General features: G+C 38.9%; 1 protein-coding gene across 1 annotated transcript; it reads right to left on the bottom strand.

Moving 5' to 3' along the window:
* Positions 1-3,971: 3,971 nt before the first annotated feature.
* Positions 3,972-18,627, bottom strand: LOC134620250 (indian hedgehog B protein-like). Its single transcript, XM_063466310.1, has 3 exons — positions 18,328-18,627; positions 11,933-12,194; positions 3,972-4,780 (listed from the first exon to the last, which is right to left on the bottom strand). The coding sequence occupies exons 1-3, from the start codon at positions 18,625-18,627 to the stop codon at positions 4,083-4,085; spliced, it is 1,260 nt and encodes a 419-aa protein (XP_063322380.1). The 3' UTR covers positions 3,972-4,082.

Genomic DNA, 18,627 nt, shown 5'->3' on the forward strand with positions numbered 1-18,627 from the left:
GACCTTGGTCTTCAGTTCACCCCACTGTGATTCCTTGTCCAGGCCAGTCAGTAATGTTCACTTTGGTCTCCTGTAGGTCTTTCTTCACCAGGAGCAGCTTAAATTGTGGTTTGCTCTCATGTTGGAAGACAAAGCTACGGCCCAGATCCAGTTTTGCTGCTGTATGCTGGATATTTTCTTTCAAAATCGCCACATCTCCTTCTTTCTTCATGATTCCTGCCACCTTGACAAGATTCTCAGTTCCAGACATGCTGAAGCATCTCCACAGCATAATACTCCCACCACTGTGCTGGTGCTTCACTACACTTTCTTCAAACATTAGCAGTGCCTTAAGCTCTGTCTAATCTGACCAAAGAATGAGCTTCCAGTATGTATATTCTTTCTCCAGGTTGTCCTTAGCATACGCAAGTGATGGTGTGTCTTCTGCAGACGTGAGTCTTTTTTTGGTCTATGCAGGGTTGTTTGATTGTCTTATTTGAAACGACAATTCCTGACTTAGGTAAAACATTCCCTCGTGGGTTTTTTTTAGACACATCTGTCACTAGTTTTCTTTTCAGAGTCTTTGAAATCCTTTGATTCCTACCTCTGCCAGGCTTTCCTGATGATACTTCTCATTTCAGTTCTTGACACTTGGAAACACTGTGACAACTTTGTTTTTATACCCTGTGTAAATCAAAAGAAAATCCCCAGGTCAGGTCAACATATCCCACAATTCATAGCGCGGCAGTCGGCGTGGATAATTTTGCTGCAGACGGCAGAAGTGTAGCGGCCGAAGAGTAAACTGTTAAACGTAAGTACTGAATATTATGTCACTTATTTATGTGCAAATGTTTAATAATGAGGAACATTAAAACATTACTGTTGGCCACATGTCGGCAAAGTTATTTGCCATTAGCGATGTTTGTACTTTCAGTGTTTACTTGGTTTTAAAGCCTTTAAAATATAATAATACAATAGCTGACCTTAATCTTACAGAGAATGTGATGATTTTATGGATAATTAAAGTCAGTCATAAATCCACAAACACAACAAGCTGAAAGTCAGTGATGCTGCTCGGTTTGCAGTCCTGAATATCACGGCACAAGCAGGATCCACTGCACTGTTAATGTTAGCTATGTTATATTGCTGCCTCTGTTCGGTGGTGTCGAGCCAAACGGACTTTAACGTGTGTTTGAACGAGCTGACGGTTCACTCGTTAAGCTGAAAGAAAGATGCTTTAATCACAGGAGTCACACATGTGTCCACTGTACCATCTGGAACTCTTCTTGTTTAGCACTCGTAATAACACAAACACTAAATCCTCCTTCTCTTGTGCTGTTTTGTAGCAGTGTATACACCTGAGACTGTCACCTGTCTGTCTGTCTGTCCTGCACTCTCTCTCTTTACTTTCTTTCTCTCTGATTGTGGAATAAAAGTATGAACATGTGTTTATAAGTTACACTTGTGTTTGAATCCTGTAGCTTATCACACATTTGATTTCCATGTGTGACAACTGCAAGTGTCCAGAGTGAGGACAGACTGAGGGACCCACTGCTGCACATCATCTGTGAGGCTTTGCACCCCTGATGATCCACCAGGACAAACTCAGCAGTGTGTGAGGAAGAGGAGGAGGAAGAGCCAGCAGCAGCTGACAGATGGAGAGAATAGACAGACTGTTCCCTGTTTGTGAAGGACTGCTAGGAAAGTTTAACATAACTAATTGTCTGTCCTGAATCAGTCTTATTAGGTAATGTTCAAATAATGTTATCATTCCAGTGTTTTCAGTGTGGGAGAAAGTACTCAGGGCCTTCAAGTTACACACTATGAAAGGCAGCAACAAGTTTAATATTCAGAAACCTAAAGTATGTATCAGCAGCAGAATGGAGCTAAAAATAAATGTTTGTTTCAGTTCTATGAAGCTTTGAGTATTTTGGATTAGTAGTACTGCTGTGTTTGTTGCATCATATTGCTGTAATTGTTTATATGCTTTATATATTCTGAGCTAAGTTGATCTATAGTGTTACATCATATTCTATAAGGATGCTATGTGTTTGTACACGTTCTGCCCAGTTTGACCCATTTAGCAGAAGTCAGTCTGTTTAAGGCTCTGATATCTATTCTGTATGACTTAAAGCAGTTATGACATGGTCTGATTTTCTCACCCAATAAAGGAATATTTAATATATCAGTCTACTCTTCATTGTATCAGAAACAGCTTTCACAGCTCGTACATTTTCTTTTTATACATATATGTAAGCATTGAGCCAAATTTAGTAATGCCAAAATACTGAAGGAACAACATTTGTCTCTTATATATAATACATCTACATATACACTGTCAAAGATATTTGTCTTTGAGTGAAGATTTAAGGTGATAGGACATATAAATAACTGCAACTTGAATCTTTACTGAAGCTCAGTATTTGAGACATAGTTCACTCACATGAATTTCACTCACATGTGCTGTACCTGCACATGTGATGTGACAATAGAAGTGATTTGATTTGAGAGTTCAAACTCACTGCTGTAATAACTTATAATGATTAATATAATAACTATAATATTGGCCATGTCATATTTACACTGACTTTAGTCTCATGAACAACATTAGCTAATTGTTATTTACTAGCTAATCTTAAATGACTGTTCAGTACAGAAATGAAGCCCAACAATCATGTTTTACAATCCTGTGGTCTCAGCCTCAGATACTTATTAAATCACACAAAGCTCGTGTAGAAACAAACACACGAACAAAATATGTTCTCCTTCATTTCTGTCAACTAAACGTTTCCAGCTATCATGGTTGCTAGGCAACCTGGGCAGCGCGACGGAGGCTAGACCGTCCCATTTCACAAGCCTCGCACTTCCGGCCTTAGTGGTCTTTGAGTACGCGGCCCTTGAGGATCGTTGAGGCTGCGTACTTTAAGGCTGCAGACCCTGAATTGGGATACAGCCATTGTCACAGGGACAGAAATGAGGCAGCACCACTCGGCTCATTTCCATATAATTTAATTTCAAAAATAAATCTTTTTAATATCTCTTTTCCCATAATAATAACTTCATAAACATTATTAGATTTTCTGTAAACAAATAATATCATAAATACATTCTATTATTCATTCTAAAATCTCTGTATTAAAGCAGGAAAGTACATGTGTTGGAGAAAAAAATACATTTTGTCCTTTTACACAGAGCACAGCCCTCCACCCCAACCCTTTCCCAGGCTCCACTATGAAACAAAATCCCTTAAAATTACACCTTAAATCTCACACTAATCTGCCCAGATTTCATAGTGTAGTAGGAGTAGCTCATTTGAAAACTGGAAACATCCATTAATTAACAAAGTTTTTCAGGGTTAGAGGTTTGGTTTGGGGTCATGTGAAAACAGATACAATTTCCGTAATCAGGGAGTTTCGAGGTTTACACCAGATTAAGGGCAAATTATGGGATAAATTAAGAGATTATCTGAAATTACAGGATGCTAAAACCCCTTTAAAACGTTAATAAAACCAAATAACTTTTCTATTTCTAAAACTATGTTTAATGGTTACAAGTCTTTTTAATATATGTCTGTATTTTAACAGTATCTTAAAGGAAACCCTTAAAATACCTTACTTTTTTCCCCTCATGGGGTTTTTTGTGTTGTTTAAAAATCACATTAAAATTCCCATAATCCACAAAATATCAACAGTTTCCCATAAACAGCTTTCAAAGTAGAAACCTCTAAAATTATAATCATTTTCAACCTATAAGTATCTCGACCCACCAACATATAACCAACCAATTTAAGGGAGACTCATGTCAACCTTATCATCGTCTTAATTTTATAATTAATGGATTTTTAAATTTACGTGTTTTTAGAGTTAAATAAGGATGTTTTAAGGGATTATTGCTTCATAGTGTTAAACAAATATAAATGTCAAACAAAAAAAAAACATTTGTTTGTGCAGTTTTTTAAATCTGGATGTTCATTTGGTCTCATCTGTGTCACTTCGAGTTTTTTTATTCTTCCCATCAGGCCTCAGCAGGAAGCCAAATGTCTCCCATCGCTGCAGGAAGTTCATTAGAGTCTTATCTGGCTCTTACTTTGCAGTTCAGCTTCCTCACCTGTTGTCCTGAGCCACTCCCAGCGGGTGGAGGCATCCTGAGTCCAACAACTTCCTCCCCAGCCAGTGTAAAAGCTGCGAGTACCAGTGGATCCCGTCACTGTGGCCCCCAGTGGTCCGAGTCCAGCTGTGGATCAGCCTGAGTGGGGCAAAGGCCCAGTGAGCAAGGGAGTGCTGGTCCACCACTGCGTAGCAGGACGCCACCACCCCGTCCACCACCACCGTCCCCTGCTGGGTCAGCGGCGCAAACACCCCTTTCATCTCCTTTACTGTCACCCGGCTGATCCGAGACAGACGCCCCTCCCTGTGCTTCTGTCCCGCTTTACCCTCTGACACCAGCACACACTGTCCCGGCTGGGCATCGCTGGCGTACACAGTCCTGAGGGCATTGCGGGCTGGCACCGCCCCTTCTGAGCAGTTCTCTTTAGACACAAATATCAGGTGGGCGGCAGTGAGTGAGAGCTGAGCCCCAGCTTCAGTCTGCAGGGTGTAAAAGAGTTTCCGGGTCTTGGGGTCCCGATCGAGGAAAGTCAGGACCTCACTGAACACAAGCTCACCGCTACCGTCACTGCCTGACGAGACGAGGACTCGCTCACCGGGTCGCAGATCGCTGACGAGCTTCTGACTTCCACTTTCCAGTTTGACCAAGGCCTCACCAGGGAAACAACCTCCAGACTTAGCCGCCACTGAGTGGTCTGAAGACAGAGACAGAGATAAAAGATAGCCATCAGGTTTGGACAGTGTTTAAAATGTATTCCACTACAGATTACAGAATACATGCCCCAAAATGTATGTAGTACTGTATTCCATTACGTTACTCAATGAGAGTAACGTATTCTGAATACTTTGGATTACTTAATATATTATCATGCTTTTTACAACTACATGAATGTACTATTGCTGTGTGATTTATTACCATTACTGAAGGTTACTCGCCATACCAACACTAACTAGATTTTTAAATCTTAATATAAAATGAGTAACAGTAGGGTGGACATTAGGTAAGGCTGCACTTTTTGCAGCGATCTCGTATAGAAAACTATTCCGCGCGTATATAAAACAGGTCCGCGACTCCGAACTGTAGTAAAGGGACCTCTGGCTAATACGTCGGGTTCCGTGTCGGGCTCGTAGCCAAAACTAGCTTTACTTTGTTGTCTGGGTCAAGTTTGCTTAAAATTATATGTCATAATTTTTTATTTTTTTTAAATTATATATTTGAAAGAAAAGGTGAAAGCTTCTGATATTTTGAAAGAAAGTGAAGATATTTTGTTAATCTGCATTATCAAGATAAAAATCTTCATTTACAAAACAAGTTTTTAAAATGCTTTTCCATAATTTCAAATTTTATTGTAAAAAAAAAACAAAACACAAGCATATTTTCTTTTGTGTGAGGGACTATATTTCATTATGAACAATATTTTTAATTAAAAAAAACAACATCTTATAAACAATGTTTTTATTTATTTTTTTTACATTATTTATCACACTCACAATCCCAAAGTTTGACACAATTTTTAGACTAAAGATGCCAATAAACGTTTGAGATTTTCTGTTAATAAAATATTTGCAAAAAACATCATAATTCGAACCTTAACTTATAGTAATGACTTATGTCTTAATATGTTATGTTATTTTTCAGCTGGTGGCTCCATAGTTAGTGTTTAACACATTTGCTTGGCAAATGAAAGGCAGCTGGTTAAAATCAGAGACACAAATACCTTCAGGATTTGGTCAGGAAAGGCATTTGGGGTAAAACTGCCAAATTAAACAAGTGGCACTACCCGCTGGGGTGACGCTTTGTGTTATTTTTAGAATTAGTTTGTTATACATTTGAATAAACAGCACAAAATTGACTTTTAGAAGTAACACATTTAATCTAACGTCTTATAGTTTTGAGTAAAAATTTATTTAATTTCTAACACTTCGGATCCGTCTCATAGTTTGGACCCATGAGGTCAATGTTTTCTTTTCTTTCCTTGAACCCCCCCCCCCCCCGCCCCCCAACAACTAATAACCAAAATTGTTAAGGTACTTAGGTACAATTTATCTTTACAATTTGGATTTATAAATTCATAATTGTAACTCACCACATCACTGTCCTATTTTTAACTATAACTGTTTGGGTTTTTTTTTTTTTTAAATTACATTTCTAACTTCCAAACGTGTTCCATGTTTTTGGGGGGCAGTAATAAACTTCCATACTAAAGTGCTTGATAACATAATAAATCTCTCCACCTCCCTTTAGCCAAATATTGACTCTTTCCTTTCAATCGCTGAACATAAAAGAACAATAACCAGCCTGACAAACACAACCTCCTTCATAAAGGTGCATGTTGGGTCGTACATGTGTCCCCAGCCCAGATTGTGTTCGTGGCAATGAGTTCAGGCACTTGAAAGTAACCCCTGAGGGCTCAAGTCTATCTGGGGATAAATATTTGGAGAAGGTAGGAAAGCCAAGGCCAAGTGATAAGATAAGTCACCTGAAGGAGGAAGGAGCAGAGCAAGAAAACCAGCCAGAAGGTTAATTATCTGACAGAGTGAGAGCAGCACATGACTCCATGTCAGATGTTTAGAAATATCTTCTGAAACTCTGAAAACACAGACCAGAATGGAGGGTTTTTGAGACATTTCTTTGAACAAACGTTTACTTGTTTAATTCTGCTCATTCACTTCCCAACTACAGGAATGTGATTAGCTTAGCCATTTTCTTCATTTTAATATAGTTTTATTGAATTTACTGAGCTAAATTTTCTTACTTACTTTTATGTTTTGCATGTATGCATGTATGCATATATGTTAAACATTTTTTATTTTGATTCATTTAATATTTTTAGTTTGTATTTTATTTTTACTTTATTGGCCTCATTTGTTTTTGTCATATTGTGTTGTATTGTTTTTTTGTTTGGTTTACATTTTCTGCTTGGTTTTTTATTACATGTTGTATCTATTATTTTGTCTGCTGTAACACAGGAATATCCTGACTTTTGAAATAAAGAAACAATCATTTCTTAGACTAAACTGCTTGGTAACATACTTTTGAAAAAGCAAGTAAAATGAATTTGTAGCTTATTAGTAACCCAAAACATTTGAAATAAGTAAGACAAAATGTTGACTTGACAGCTTATATTTGTGGATCAGTATGTAAGTTTAATTCAGTATTTATTTAATACATTATTTTTTTTTACATTTTTTCATAACCTCTGATTTTTTTTAACCACTTCTGTCCTAATTATGACTTTAAAATGATACATTTTGATTCTAGTAATTTCAAAACGTGAACCTTGTACTCGTTCACGTTTTTCAGACTAAAAACAGAGCAACATGTTGCTCTATCTTGTCTTGTTCTTTATTCAAGACTAAATTCTGTAAAAATGCCATGACATGAAATCCAAAATAATACGTCTGCTTTAAGATTTTAAATAAACTTGATGAGCAATTTTGAACGTTAACATGGGATAATGAGGTAAATTGTGAGCTGAAAGTAAAAACAGTAGTGTTAGCGAAGAGAAGGGTAAATAATTAAGTATAATTTGTGGTGAAAGTTTTGGCTAAATATGGAATCAGTGTAGCTAAACGTTAAAACAAACTATACCTTTTCTAGTTTCAGTAATCTCATGATATATCTATTCTGAATTTTCTATCATCTGTTGAGCATACCTTATACTGAGACCAATAAAAGAACAAAAAAGTCCACGTCTTTCACCCAAAATATTACCTTCCCAACTGCTTCATGGCGTGAGCACAGTGGGAACAGCTCAAGTATGAGGTGAAATGTGCATCAGTAGGAGTTAAAATGCTCCATCAATCCCTCCGTTTCCTCCTTTTCTCGCGTCCACCCCCCTTTTTTTCAGTCCAGTCTTTCATCTATAGCGGTCCAGCACTTTGCTGCCCTCTAGTGGTTGTTTCCTCTTGTTGCTGCCCCGCTTTTAATTGCCTTTAAAGGGATTTGGGGGGCAGGGGTGTTTGTTGGCAAAGAGTTCATCTTCCCAGTTTCTTTTCTTTGTCATATTTTGAAGAATGTTGAAGAAAATTAGGAGAAAAAAGAAGAAGAAGAAATCAAAAACATGAAAAAAAATACCAACTTGATTGGTTGCCCTTCTGATCAAGTCAAGTTCTGGGCCCTCGCAACCCGATCTGGGAGGGAAGAAGAGAGGAGCAGGAGAAAGAGGAAGGGAAAAGAGAGGTAAGGTTGGAAAAGGGAGAAAGAAAAGGAAAATCTCAGTTACCACTCAGTGTAAAATGTGTCACTGGGGGTTTAAAGTGGATGCATTTTAACAAGAGGGTGCAACTCTCAGCACATCTGTGTTACTTTTAACTGTAACTTTTCATAACAGACACCCTGAGAACAGTGGCTATGTGGAGAAGTTTGAACCATGATGAGAACGTGCAGTCTCTTCTCTGTACATCCTGATGGAGTCAAGTATTACGAGTTGCATTTCCAGCAAAAATACCTAAAAGTTTTCAAGAAAGCTTGGCATGCGAACTAAAAAGTTCAGGTAGGTTAATTAGCTGCTTTTCTTCACTGTTTCTTGGTGCAGTGAAGTAAAGCACTGCGAGGTCTCAGTAGTCCATCTATCAGAGATTTGTGGACAGCATTTAACATTACAGCTCAGTAATAAATGATGAATAGTCTGTCAGGCACTTTATGGTCTCCTCTTCTTTCATGCAAAAGTCCATAAAGCTGTGGTCGCACCTACTGAATGTGAACAAATATCAGCAAACACACAAGCTGTGCCCGTTCAGTTTAAGTCAAAATATGCTTGTGAGCTAACGTTACATTAGAGGAATATTAATGTGGTGCTGGAGAGAGAGAGGACAGGAGCAAAAGATGAGAGATACTTTTTAAAAGCTAAGTAAATTACATTTAATTTAAATGTAAAGTTTATATGTACGGTCCTGATTCATTTTAATGTTTTTCCCCCAATGAGACACTCAAATCTGTATGTGATGTGTTTTTGAAGTCACCTTTTTGGTGAAAAGATACTGTTTAATACCTGTGAGACTTTTTTTTCCCATAGATTCAACTAAAGAAATAAGAACAAACTATGTATTTAACTATGTATTTTTGTGACAGGCTGCTAGCAACAAAGTGTCGTAAGATACAATATAAAATTTATTCTTTGCTACGTTTTTTGGTAAGTGTAGACACAACACGGGTTCATCCATTGAGTTAGGAACCTTTTTTTTTGCTTCAACGATTCATAGCTCAGTGTTAAGTAGCTTTACAACAAAAAACATTTATCATAAAGTCTCCAGTTCAAGAACTGGAATGAAAATGAGTAAAAAAGCAGACAATTGTGCATAGAAGAACTTTGAAAGACCTTTAGGAAGTCAGGTTTCCGAACTGCAATCAGATTTCTGATTGCAAAATATTATCCTTTGAATTTTTTAGGTAAGTTATAGTTTTTTGCAGTTTTTGTAAGTCTGCTAGGGTCCACTTGTGTCCTTACATTTTTTAATACTTTTGTAATATTACTTATGATTACAAATTTTGTGACAAGGCAGACTCGTCTATGGAGAATGCAATGTTCCAATGCGCCAACTATGCATACGCCCTTCATGTATGTTGAGTTTCCAGTTCTCTGTGTCCACAGTTTCCAAAACGCAGCATACAGACGCCTGGTTTTTTTTTCCAAACCTTGCCATTTATGGAGGTAACTGTGAATTAAGACTGACATTTTGTTTGCAGGAGGTTTCATCAAAAAAGTTCATCCCACAAAAATAGAAACCTGGTTTAAATTCGCCCATTAACCTCTTCAAGGTCACCTCCTTGTGCACCTCTGGACCACTGCAAATCATTTTGATCATGTTTTGTTCGTAGATAAGATGAAGCAATTATGAATTTTAGTCTTCTTAATTCTTTCCCCCATAAAGACAACATTTGACGACCTCCCATGAACCCTTAATGTCGAGTCTTGACACTTCAAAATATATCAATACAGACATGGTTTGACGACCATTAGAATATGTTTTCCCAGGTTTTTTTTCCAAGGAGATCTCTGCCTAAGCTACAGAGGCAGACGTCCTGCATAATTACTGTTCTGGAAGCAGGCCTAAAATATAACATAAACCGCTCAGTTCAGAAAACAGAAACTAGCTTTACCCCCATCAGGCATCCAAGCGGTAAAGAGTTAGGTAACCAGATGTGTGCAGCTGTATTAAGTTCAGATGAGGTGGCTGCTGTGTGAGTAGAGCCAGAAAGCCACAGACAACTCAAAGATGAGTTTTTTGAGGAAGCCTAAGGTGAGTGGTTGTTATGAGATAAACTGAAGAAGACACAGAATGTAAGAGATAGTGCCTACTTTAGACGCAATAAAACAGTTAGTGGGCAAAGACAGAAGAGTGAAAGTAAAGCAAAGCAGATGCACATATGAGAAATCAGTTTTCAAGAAATCTAGAGTCCATTTTCTTTAAAAAAAAATATATATATATATATATCTTGACAAAACAATTCCTAGTATTTGCATTTTTACATTTCTGCTCACACAAAGACTGAAAAAAAGAGAAGGATAACACCTTGCTTGGCTTTCATGAAGCATTTGTAGGCTTTAGAAGATTTGCCCCCAAGCGTGAAAGAGTTCAGTTTCAAGCTACAAAATCATTCAGGGGAAGACGATGGTTTTGTTGACTTTCTGAACAATATTTAACCAAAACCACAAACCTTTTCTAACCTTCACCAAGCACTTTGAGTTAATCGTGTCTGTGGCATCACTAGTTGCCATGACTGGAGTCTGAAAAACAAAACCTTCAAACCTCGCAGTGTACTCCACATGGTTCCTTTCTGTGAGGTCTAAAAGTGTAAAAATGTGGCTCACTGTGAAATGTCTTAAAAAGATTTAACGTCATTAGGAAATAAAAATGATCCTGTTTTCTTTGAGTATTTAAACATTTAGATTTCTTTAGTTTATATTTGATTAAAGCATAAAAGACTTCACCGCGCTTCAGAAGTCACTTCCGGTTATATGAATCCTTGCATTTGGACATTTTTGTGCTGCCAGAGCTAATCCAAATAGAGCAGTTTAAGCTTTATTAACAAAACTGCAGTAAAATTACATGCAATTTACCTAGAGGGTGCCTGAAATCTCAGTATATAAATAAATGGCTGAAATAACAACCTGCTTCTAGGTCCCAGGGTGTCAAACTCCATCTGGTCCCAAGTGGATACGACTACAAAAGTCACTGCCTCTCAATTGTTTATCTTATATCTCTGTAAGCATGTCTTTTCTTGTAAGTGTAAAGTTACAAGAAAAGTACTGGCAGCTTGTTGTAATTAATGTAATTAACAGAACATTTTAATTACTTACTGCAGACAACTAAAAAAAACAAAAACAAAAAAAAACAGGAACTTTTCTGTTACGCAACAACTACGCGACAACTAACAATAAAAAATTGAACGTTTTTGTTATTTAATAGAAAACTTACTACAAAAAATAACTTTTCTGTTAACTGATGGACTCCTAAAAATTAAAAAAAAACATAACTTTTTTGGTATTTAATTGAATACTAACAATAAAAAAACACTTCAACTCCTGTTTTTTAATGTTTCTATGGTTAGTCCAGTGCTTGTTTGCTTTAGTGTCTAACAGGGTATGGGTGATGTTAGTTTGGTGAGTAATAAGAGTAAAACTGACACAATACACAGCTAACGGTTAAAAATTTATGCTCTTCACATTAACAATTTTCACATTTTCCAAAGTCATCCAGTGGTCAAGATTGGACCCTTTGGTGAGCCTGTTCTGGCCCCCAGGCCTCATGTTTGACACCCCTGTTGTAGACACATATTAATATTATCCATGTTTCTGGAACACCTTGCTTCTTACTTCCTGTGATTTGGCGCGCTCGCTCACCTGACTTGACACTGCAGTGGATGTGATATTTGGACTCGTAGTAGACCCAGTCGAATCCAGCCTCCACTGCCAGCCGTGCCAGCATGGCGTACTTGTTCCTGTCCCGGTCCGACGTGGTGATGTCCACCGCCCGGCCCTCGTAGTGCAGCGACTCCTCCGAGTGGTGGCCGTCCTCATCCCAGCCCTCGGTGACCCGTAGCCGGACCCCGGGCCAGAGGTTCATCACCGAGATGGCCAGAGAGTTCAGCCTGTCTTTGCAGCGCTGCAACAGAGGAGGCACACAGGACGTTTCTGGATCAATATAGTTGCACTTTTTCCGTGAATACGTTTGTTCACTGGGGACTGAAGCCTCAACCTCTGCTGCTGCGCAGCTTTAAAACCAACCAGGAAAACACAGACTCTTTACAAAGACCCCTTCTCTTGTGGACTTCACCAAACCCCCTTTGCCTCACCCCTCTCCCCCTTGTCTGTGGCTCCAGCCTGCTGTCCCAGCTCGGCCCGGTGTTTGCTCTCTGTGGTGAGCTAACGGAGGCGGGAGGCTATGACGGATGGAGGGGGGACTGTGAGGTTACAGGGTGGCTGGGTGGGGGTGACATGTGGTGGCGGCTACAAGAACAAGAGGTTCTCAGCGTCCCTCTAAACCTGGAGTCTGGTCAGGGTGAGCAAACAGGAGGTGAGAGGGCCTATTGAAGGACCCCTCCCCTCCCATTGCTCCGGCACACACAAATCTCACCTTCCAGTCTGCCCCGTTTATCTAATCCACACCCGAGCTGCATTGTCAGGGCAGCAGTCACGGCGTCTTGGATAACCTCTCAGACAGGCACTAGTACTGGTCTCACTGTGAGTAAATGTAACTAACAGCAGTCAAAGACTTAAAGATGGACAAAAATTAAGGAATTTTAGATATTCCTCCCCCCATTTCATTTTTTTTAAACCCCTAATTTTTTAACATTTTTAGTTACATTAACCTCCTAACACCCGAACTCTTTCATGGCATGTTTTTTTAATTACTCTTTGCTATTTGGGCTGATTGGCACCTGATGAATGATGAGATCCACATATGAGGACATTTGTTTTAAATTTCAATAGAACAGTGGAAGTATAACGTCCTCTTAAGTGGAAATCAGACCCTTGTAGAGCAAAATTTTGTATTTTGATCTAGACAACCCAAAATGTGATGACCACATATGTGGATGCCAGGTCCCAGGAGGTTAAATTATAGAAAATTAAAAACACAACTGTAAGAGGCTGATAATTAAAGATCCTAATTTAAGGATGAATATTTTTGGTTATTAACGCGTAAACCAATTCCAGATGTCACCAGAGGCCAATTCATAGACGGGTTTCAGCTGTGACACTTACTGGCCTGAAGAGGATTTGGGTTGTTTTTTTTATGAAGCTTAAGCAAAGCTTTACAGCAGAAATAAACATGTTTACATCCTGCTACAAAAAAAAAACAAAAACAGGTTTAGTCTGAAGAGTTGGTGCGTTTGGATATGTGCAGAGGTCTTTTGGTAAAAAGAGCTTTTTCCTGTGTAAATGCTGTGAAAAGGGAGATTTTGAAAAACTTCCAGGGTGAAAACTTTCAGAAATTAATGCTTTTACACGTGGAGTGAAAGGTGCATGCCTTTATCTTCTTTCTGATGTCGGACTGTGTGCCATGTTACTGTTTGTGGACTTTTGATGGCCTAATACTTCTATTCAGTAAGGGTTACATCACCACCTGTTTTGGCGTACTGCTGACATTGCTTGATGTCGCTTTGTTACATTTCTGCGTGGGTATTGTTTTTTCAAAACAATCATAGAAAAATCTTTGTTAAAAAAAAAAATACATGTGGACAGCTTTAGTTTCCCACTTCATGACAACTGTACAGAAGGAGATCTATCGATCGATCGATCAAACTCACCACTTTAGATTGCATTAAGGCTTAAAGTTTGCATTATTAGTGGACTGTACAAACAGACCGTCCAAGAAGTCGGTGCTCTCTGTCCATGTGATGCAGTTTGTTAACTTAGTTTGATAACCTAGTAAGTCACCTTTTTTACCCAAACATTATCATCTGGTTGCATAAAAGCAAGAACAGCAGAATCCAAAATGCAAACACTGAATCGTCAAACTACATGACACTGTGGTCGTTGTGTCCATCTTTTATATACAGTCTCCTCTTTGTGAAAACTAAAACTAGATCTGAAAAACACTTTAGTTTTTATTTATATTTAAGTTAACCAGACTTTTGGGAAAAAAAATTAAAACTAACTGATATGATTTTGTGAACTTGGCAAACAAACTAAAATAAAACGTAAAAAGTACACAGGAAATATACTTAGTTTTACCATTTTTTTGATAAAGATTTTATTTAAAAGTTACTGATGAGGGAAGGTTAGACGTGTTTATTGGGACTCTAGATGTCTACAAGACTCTGAGTCAACAGCTTTCAAAGGTTCTGTTTTATTGTAATAACTGTACTTATTTTCCTGATTCTTGCCTTTAGTATACGTCCAGCTTATAATGATTATTTGAAAGACTCCAACTAAAAACTAAAATGAAACAAAAAAAATTTATTCAGGAAGCTAAACTGAAGCTAAATTGAGTCAAAATGAAATGAAAACAAAGATTAATTAGAAAATAAAAAACTCTAATATTGCTGATCAATAAGTCGAAATTTTAGGTCAGGCTTGGCCAACTCCAGGCCTCGTTGGTTTTGATGTTTTTTTTTTTTGTTTGTTTTTTTTAAAAGACACTTGGGGATGAATCTTTGTTATTCATTGAACTTACTTAAAACTTTTTTTTCCAAAACTTACTATTGAGTAATGTGTATTTTTTTTTAATTAATTAATTATTTTTTTCCACACACACACACACACACACACACACACACACACAGGAGAAAAGTTCTGGATACATTTTCTCCAAGGAGGAAACATTTCCTCAGTAGCCAGTACAAAGACTCGTGGGCATGTTTAACTTCAAATCTCTAATTTAGTCGTGGTTGTGGTATTTATTTCAGATACGCTCTGTTTAGTTTTAATGTGGTTTCTAGTGTTTGTGAAGCCAAGAGCAGCGTAGAGGGTTATCTATCACAAACTTGTAGTGATTAATGACTCCCAGTCGGTGATCATGTTGAGTTTGTCATTTAAATGTTAATAAAACCAGATTTAACGATATAAAGGATACAGTAGCTTCTGGATCTGAAGACTGCCTTAAATCTGCAGTCTTTCTAATGACCACCAGGGGGTGACTCCCTTTGTTGAAAAAAAAGAAAAAAAGAAAAAAGACTTGATTGTATAGAAGTCTATGGGAAGAGGACCACCAGCTCTCCTGCTCTGTGTGACCTCACAGAACTCTTTCATGATGAGTTTATGGGCTCGGTCATTAGATTTAGTTCTCAATCAATGCACCATGAAGCTCATTTTTAAAGTTCATAAATTGTGGTTTATATTGAAAGTCAAAAAGAAATCCAAAATTGACTGATAACCTGTCAATCAGGAGTCATTCATCAGTGGTTTGGCCGATTATTTCCTCCACTATTGGATTTTAAAGCAATCTTGAAGGATGATGCCTTGAATAACAACATTTTCACCAATTTTAATACAAATAAATACAAGTTGTTGACCAAACTGGAGATTTTTAAGCAAAATTTGCCAACAAAACAACACATTTTTATTCTATTAAAGTAATTTCATAATAATTCCATTCCCAGTGCACTGCACATGCATGAAATCTGATGGAAAATCTGCCCTCCAAGATTACACTTACTCCCATCAAATGAAAGGTTAAACAGTCAAACTTTTTTCATCTGCTCTGGTTTTGAATGGAAGGAGATTTTGTTGGTTTTAAGTGGCAGAAATCTTATTAAATGAACTCTGTGTGGCTGGAGGCAGTCTTGTCATTCCCCAGCTGCCCCTGAAAGCGTCTCTCAGTGATGCAGCCTTTCATGAATCTCGGCCCATTAAGGCTCCAAACTGGGATTAAACCCCATAAATGTCTTTTTTTTTCCCATGTTGGCTGTGATAAGAATAGCTCGTGGCTCGGTGGCCACAGATGCCTTTTCACAGCGTTCAGTGTGGATTTTTTTAAAAACGTCTTGTGTTTTCTCTCTGCGGTCAGAGCAAGGAGCTGAACTTCATAAATCAGACGATAGATTTTGTTGGTTTTCCTTTCAAGGTGTACAGATCGACGGGGGGTTTCTGTAGGAGCGGTTTTAGCACCAAACCGCTGGCTGCACAAACACTGGGTGCACAGACCGACAACATGCGCTTATGCACAACTCTGCGCTGCAAAAAGTGTCCCTCTGAGTCTGAGAAGGTTCTGTTTAGTCTTGTGGGTCCTGTTTTAGCTGGATGAAAGAGATTAAAAAAAATACTGAAGAATAGAACGTTCTAAAATGCAAGTGAAGGTTTCCAAAATCAACTTTTTAAAGAACAGTCTCGCTTTTTGTGTATCAGTTTTTACGCATCAAAGCTCCAAATAATCCTCAAAAATCTGCGCAGATTTATCGTGCATGAGTAAAACGGTGTTGCACTTTTGCTTAGCTTAACACATGACGTTTAAAATGACATTAAAACTGCATTTATATAGTTTAAAGTGCCACTTTTTGCAGTGCGGCTTCGACCCCTGAACAGTCGCGTCTGTATGCAGCAGCTCAGGAGCGCCCAGGAAAAAGGGAATAAAATCTAAAGAGGCAGGGGAAAAAATCCGTATAATTAAGGCTTCAGCACAAGTGAAGTGGGCTATTTTTGCACAGGAGCACTGCGAAAACAAACAAAAAAGTAACGCGGAATAGTAAAAGACAAACAGGAGGCTGTCTCCTGCGGCTTAGGGCTCATAAATTGTGTGCAGGTCTGAGCCAGTGACGAGCAGCGGCTCCGAGTGCGCGCTGCAAAAAATGTCCAGCTTGGAGCAGACCTGTCCCCTTTAAGAGCCTTAAATTCATTAATCAAGCTCACACCAAGGAGGCTTTGAGCTTTAGAGCAATTTTCTGGCAAAAGTGACATGAGTAAGAAAAAAAACCTCAGCTGGGTCAAGGCAAATATCAACAATATCGATACCAATGATGGTATTGGATGATACTAGTACAATAGGGTCCATTCTTTGTTTCTACCCTCTACATTCAGCATGCAGCCCACTGATGTTAAATTGTAATTTTCTATAGAGATTTAAAAATATAACTCAAGCTTCAACGTTTTAAAATTCACAAAAAGCTAAAAGGTGTATTTTTGTTGGTTAACTAATTATTGTTGAAAGTAAAATCAATAATTAGTTAACACAACAAATCACGAAAGGTGATTTCGTGTTATTAAATTCGCTAATCAATGAAGACTTCCCATACATCATGACACACTGCTCTCACCTACATAAGGTGCCGTTATAGGTTAAAGCTATCGGTATTGGTATCGGCAATACTGGCCCTGTATTAACTTGGTATGGTTCATTCCAGAATTCGCTCGAGTGTCGTGATTTTGTAGATAACAGTTATAAATCGGGTTCAGTTAAGAACTCGTTCGCTCATGCAGGTGTTGCACATGTCTGTTCAGCCTCTACTTCTTGCAGCGTGTACAGCGAGGTGACAGCTCCAGCCCGGAGTGCGCGCTTTCATTCCCCACGTGGGTCTGTGGACACAAACGCTCAGGGAGGAAGCCCGCGGTCACAAGAGCCAGATATAAATACTTTATTCCTGGGGAAATAGGGAGTCAAATAAATTCCACGCGAAGCCACATCAGTGACGGTGTCGTAAAGATTTTTGACAGTCCAAAAAGGCGACTGTTAACTCCGACCAGTGGGGCTAAAAACGAAAACGGTAAACATGAGCACACGCTTGACCCCGGGCTCTAACCAAATACGACTTTTGGCTGTTTCTCCACCAAAAAACATGATGTAGAAACAGAGGACATAGTGTTTTAATTAAGAGCGACCGCTCTCCGTACATTTTTAGAAGGGGTTGCCGACTTTTTTACGCATGAGCTGCCCACAGTGAACCTCTGATTCCAACCTCTACTGTTCAGCCTTCGCAGGGCTTTTAGACTCTATTCAGCTAATCCGTGCCCCCCCCAGAAATGTCTGAGTTAAACTTGTAGCTTTATTTATTAAAAAAAAAGGACGATAAAGTTTAATAGAGCTGCTGTGATTTAAATCAGTGCCAAGTTGGAGAAAATCTGTTTTAAAGCGCATCTTTTTCATTTAAAATCATTAAGGGATGAATGTGATAAAGTTATTTTGTTGGCAAAGACCGTTTTTCTTCAGAGTTGTGGTGAAGAGCTTTGAGTCAACAAGATAACAGCGTCCACGCGTTTAAAGACGGGGCAAAGTGCACAGAGCTCCTGCGCACAAATGCCTGCTTCTCTCTGAGCCGGACTGTAGTCGGGCTTAAAGGCACTACAGCAGCCGGGAGGGTTACCTGCGTCATCAGGCGGTCTGCACCTGTGTTCTCCTCATCCTTGAAGATGATGTCGGGGTTGTAGTTGGGGGTGAGCTCCTTGAAGCGCTCGGAGTTCCGGGTAATTTTCCCTTCGTATCTCCCGCTGGCTCCCAGCGTCTTCTCGCCCACGTTGGGGGTGAACTGCTTGTAGGCGAGAGGGACCAGCTTCCGCGGCGGCCGCCTCTTGCCATTGCCTCTGCCCGGTCCGCACCCCTCGCTGACCGGTGACAGGAGGAACGCGCACCCGGCGAGGCACGTCACCAGCGTCGAGAGCAGCAT

This window comes from Pelmatolapia mariae, linkage group LG23, assembly GCF_036321145.2.
Source record: "Pelmatolapia mariae isolate MD_Pm_ZW linkage group LG23, Pm_UMD_F_2, whole genome shotgun sequence".
In the NCBI taxonomy this organism is placed as follows: Eukaryota; Metazoa; Chordata; class Actinopteri; order Cichliformes; family Cichlidae; genus Pelmatolapia; species Pelmatolapia mariae.

Coding starts and splice junctions, on each gene's coding strand:
- LOC134620250 (XM_063466310.1), bottom strand. CDS start 18,627: ATGCTGCTCTCGACGCTGGTGACGTGCCTCGCCGGGTGCGCGTTCCTC. Junction 12,195..18,327: donor CAGACCGCCTGATGACGCAG/GTAACCCTCCCG, acceptor CCTCTGTTGCAG/CGCTGCAAAGACAGGCTGAA. Junction 4,781..11,932: donor CCACTGCAGTGTCAAGTCAG/GTGAGCGAGCGC, acceptor CTCTGTCTTCAG/ACCACTCAGTGGCGGCTAAG.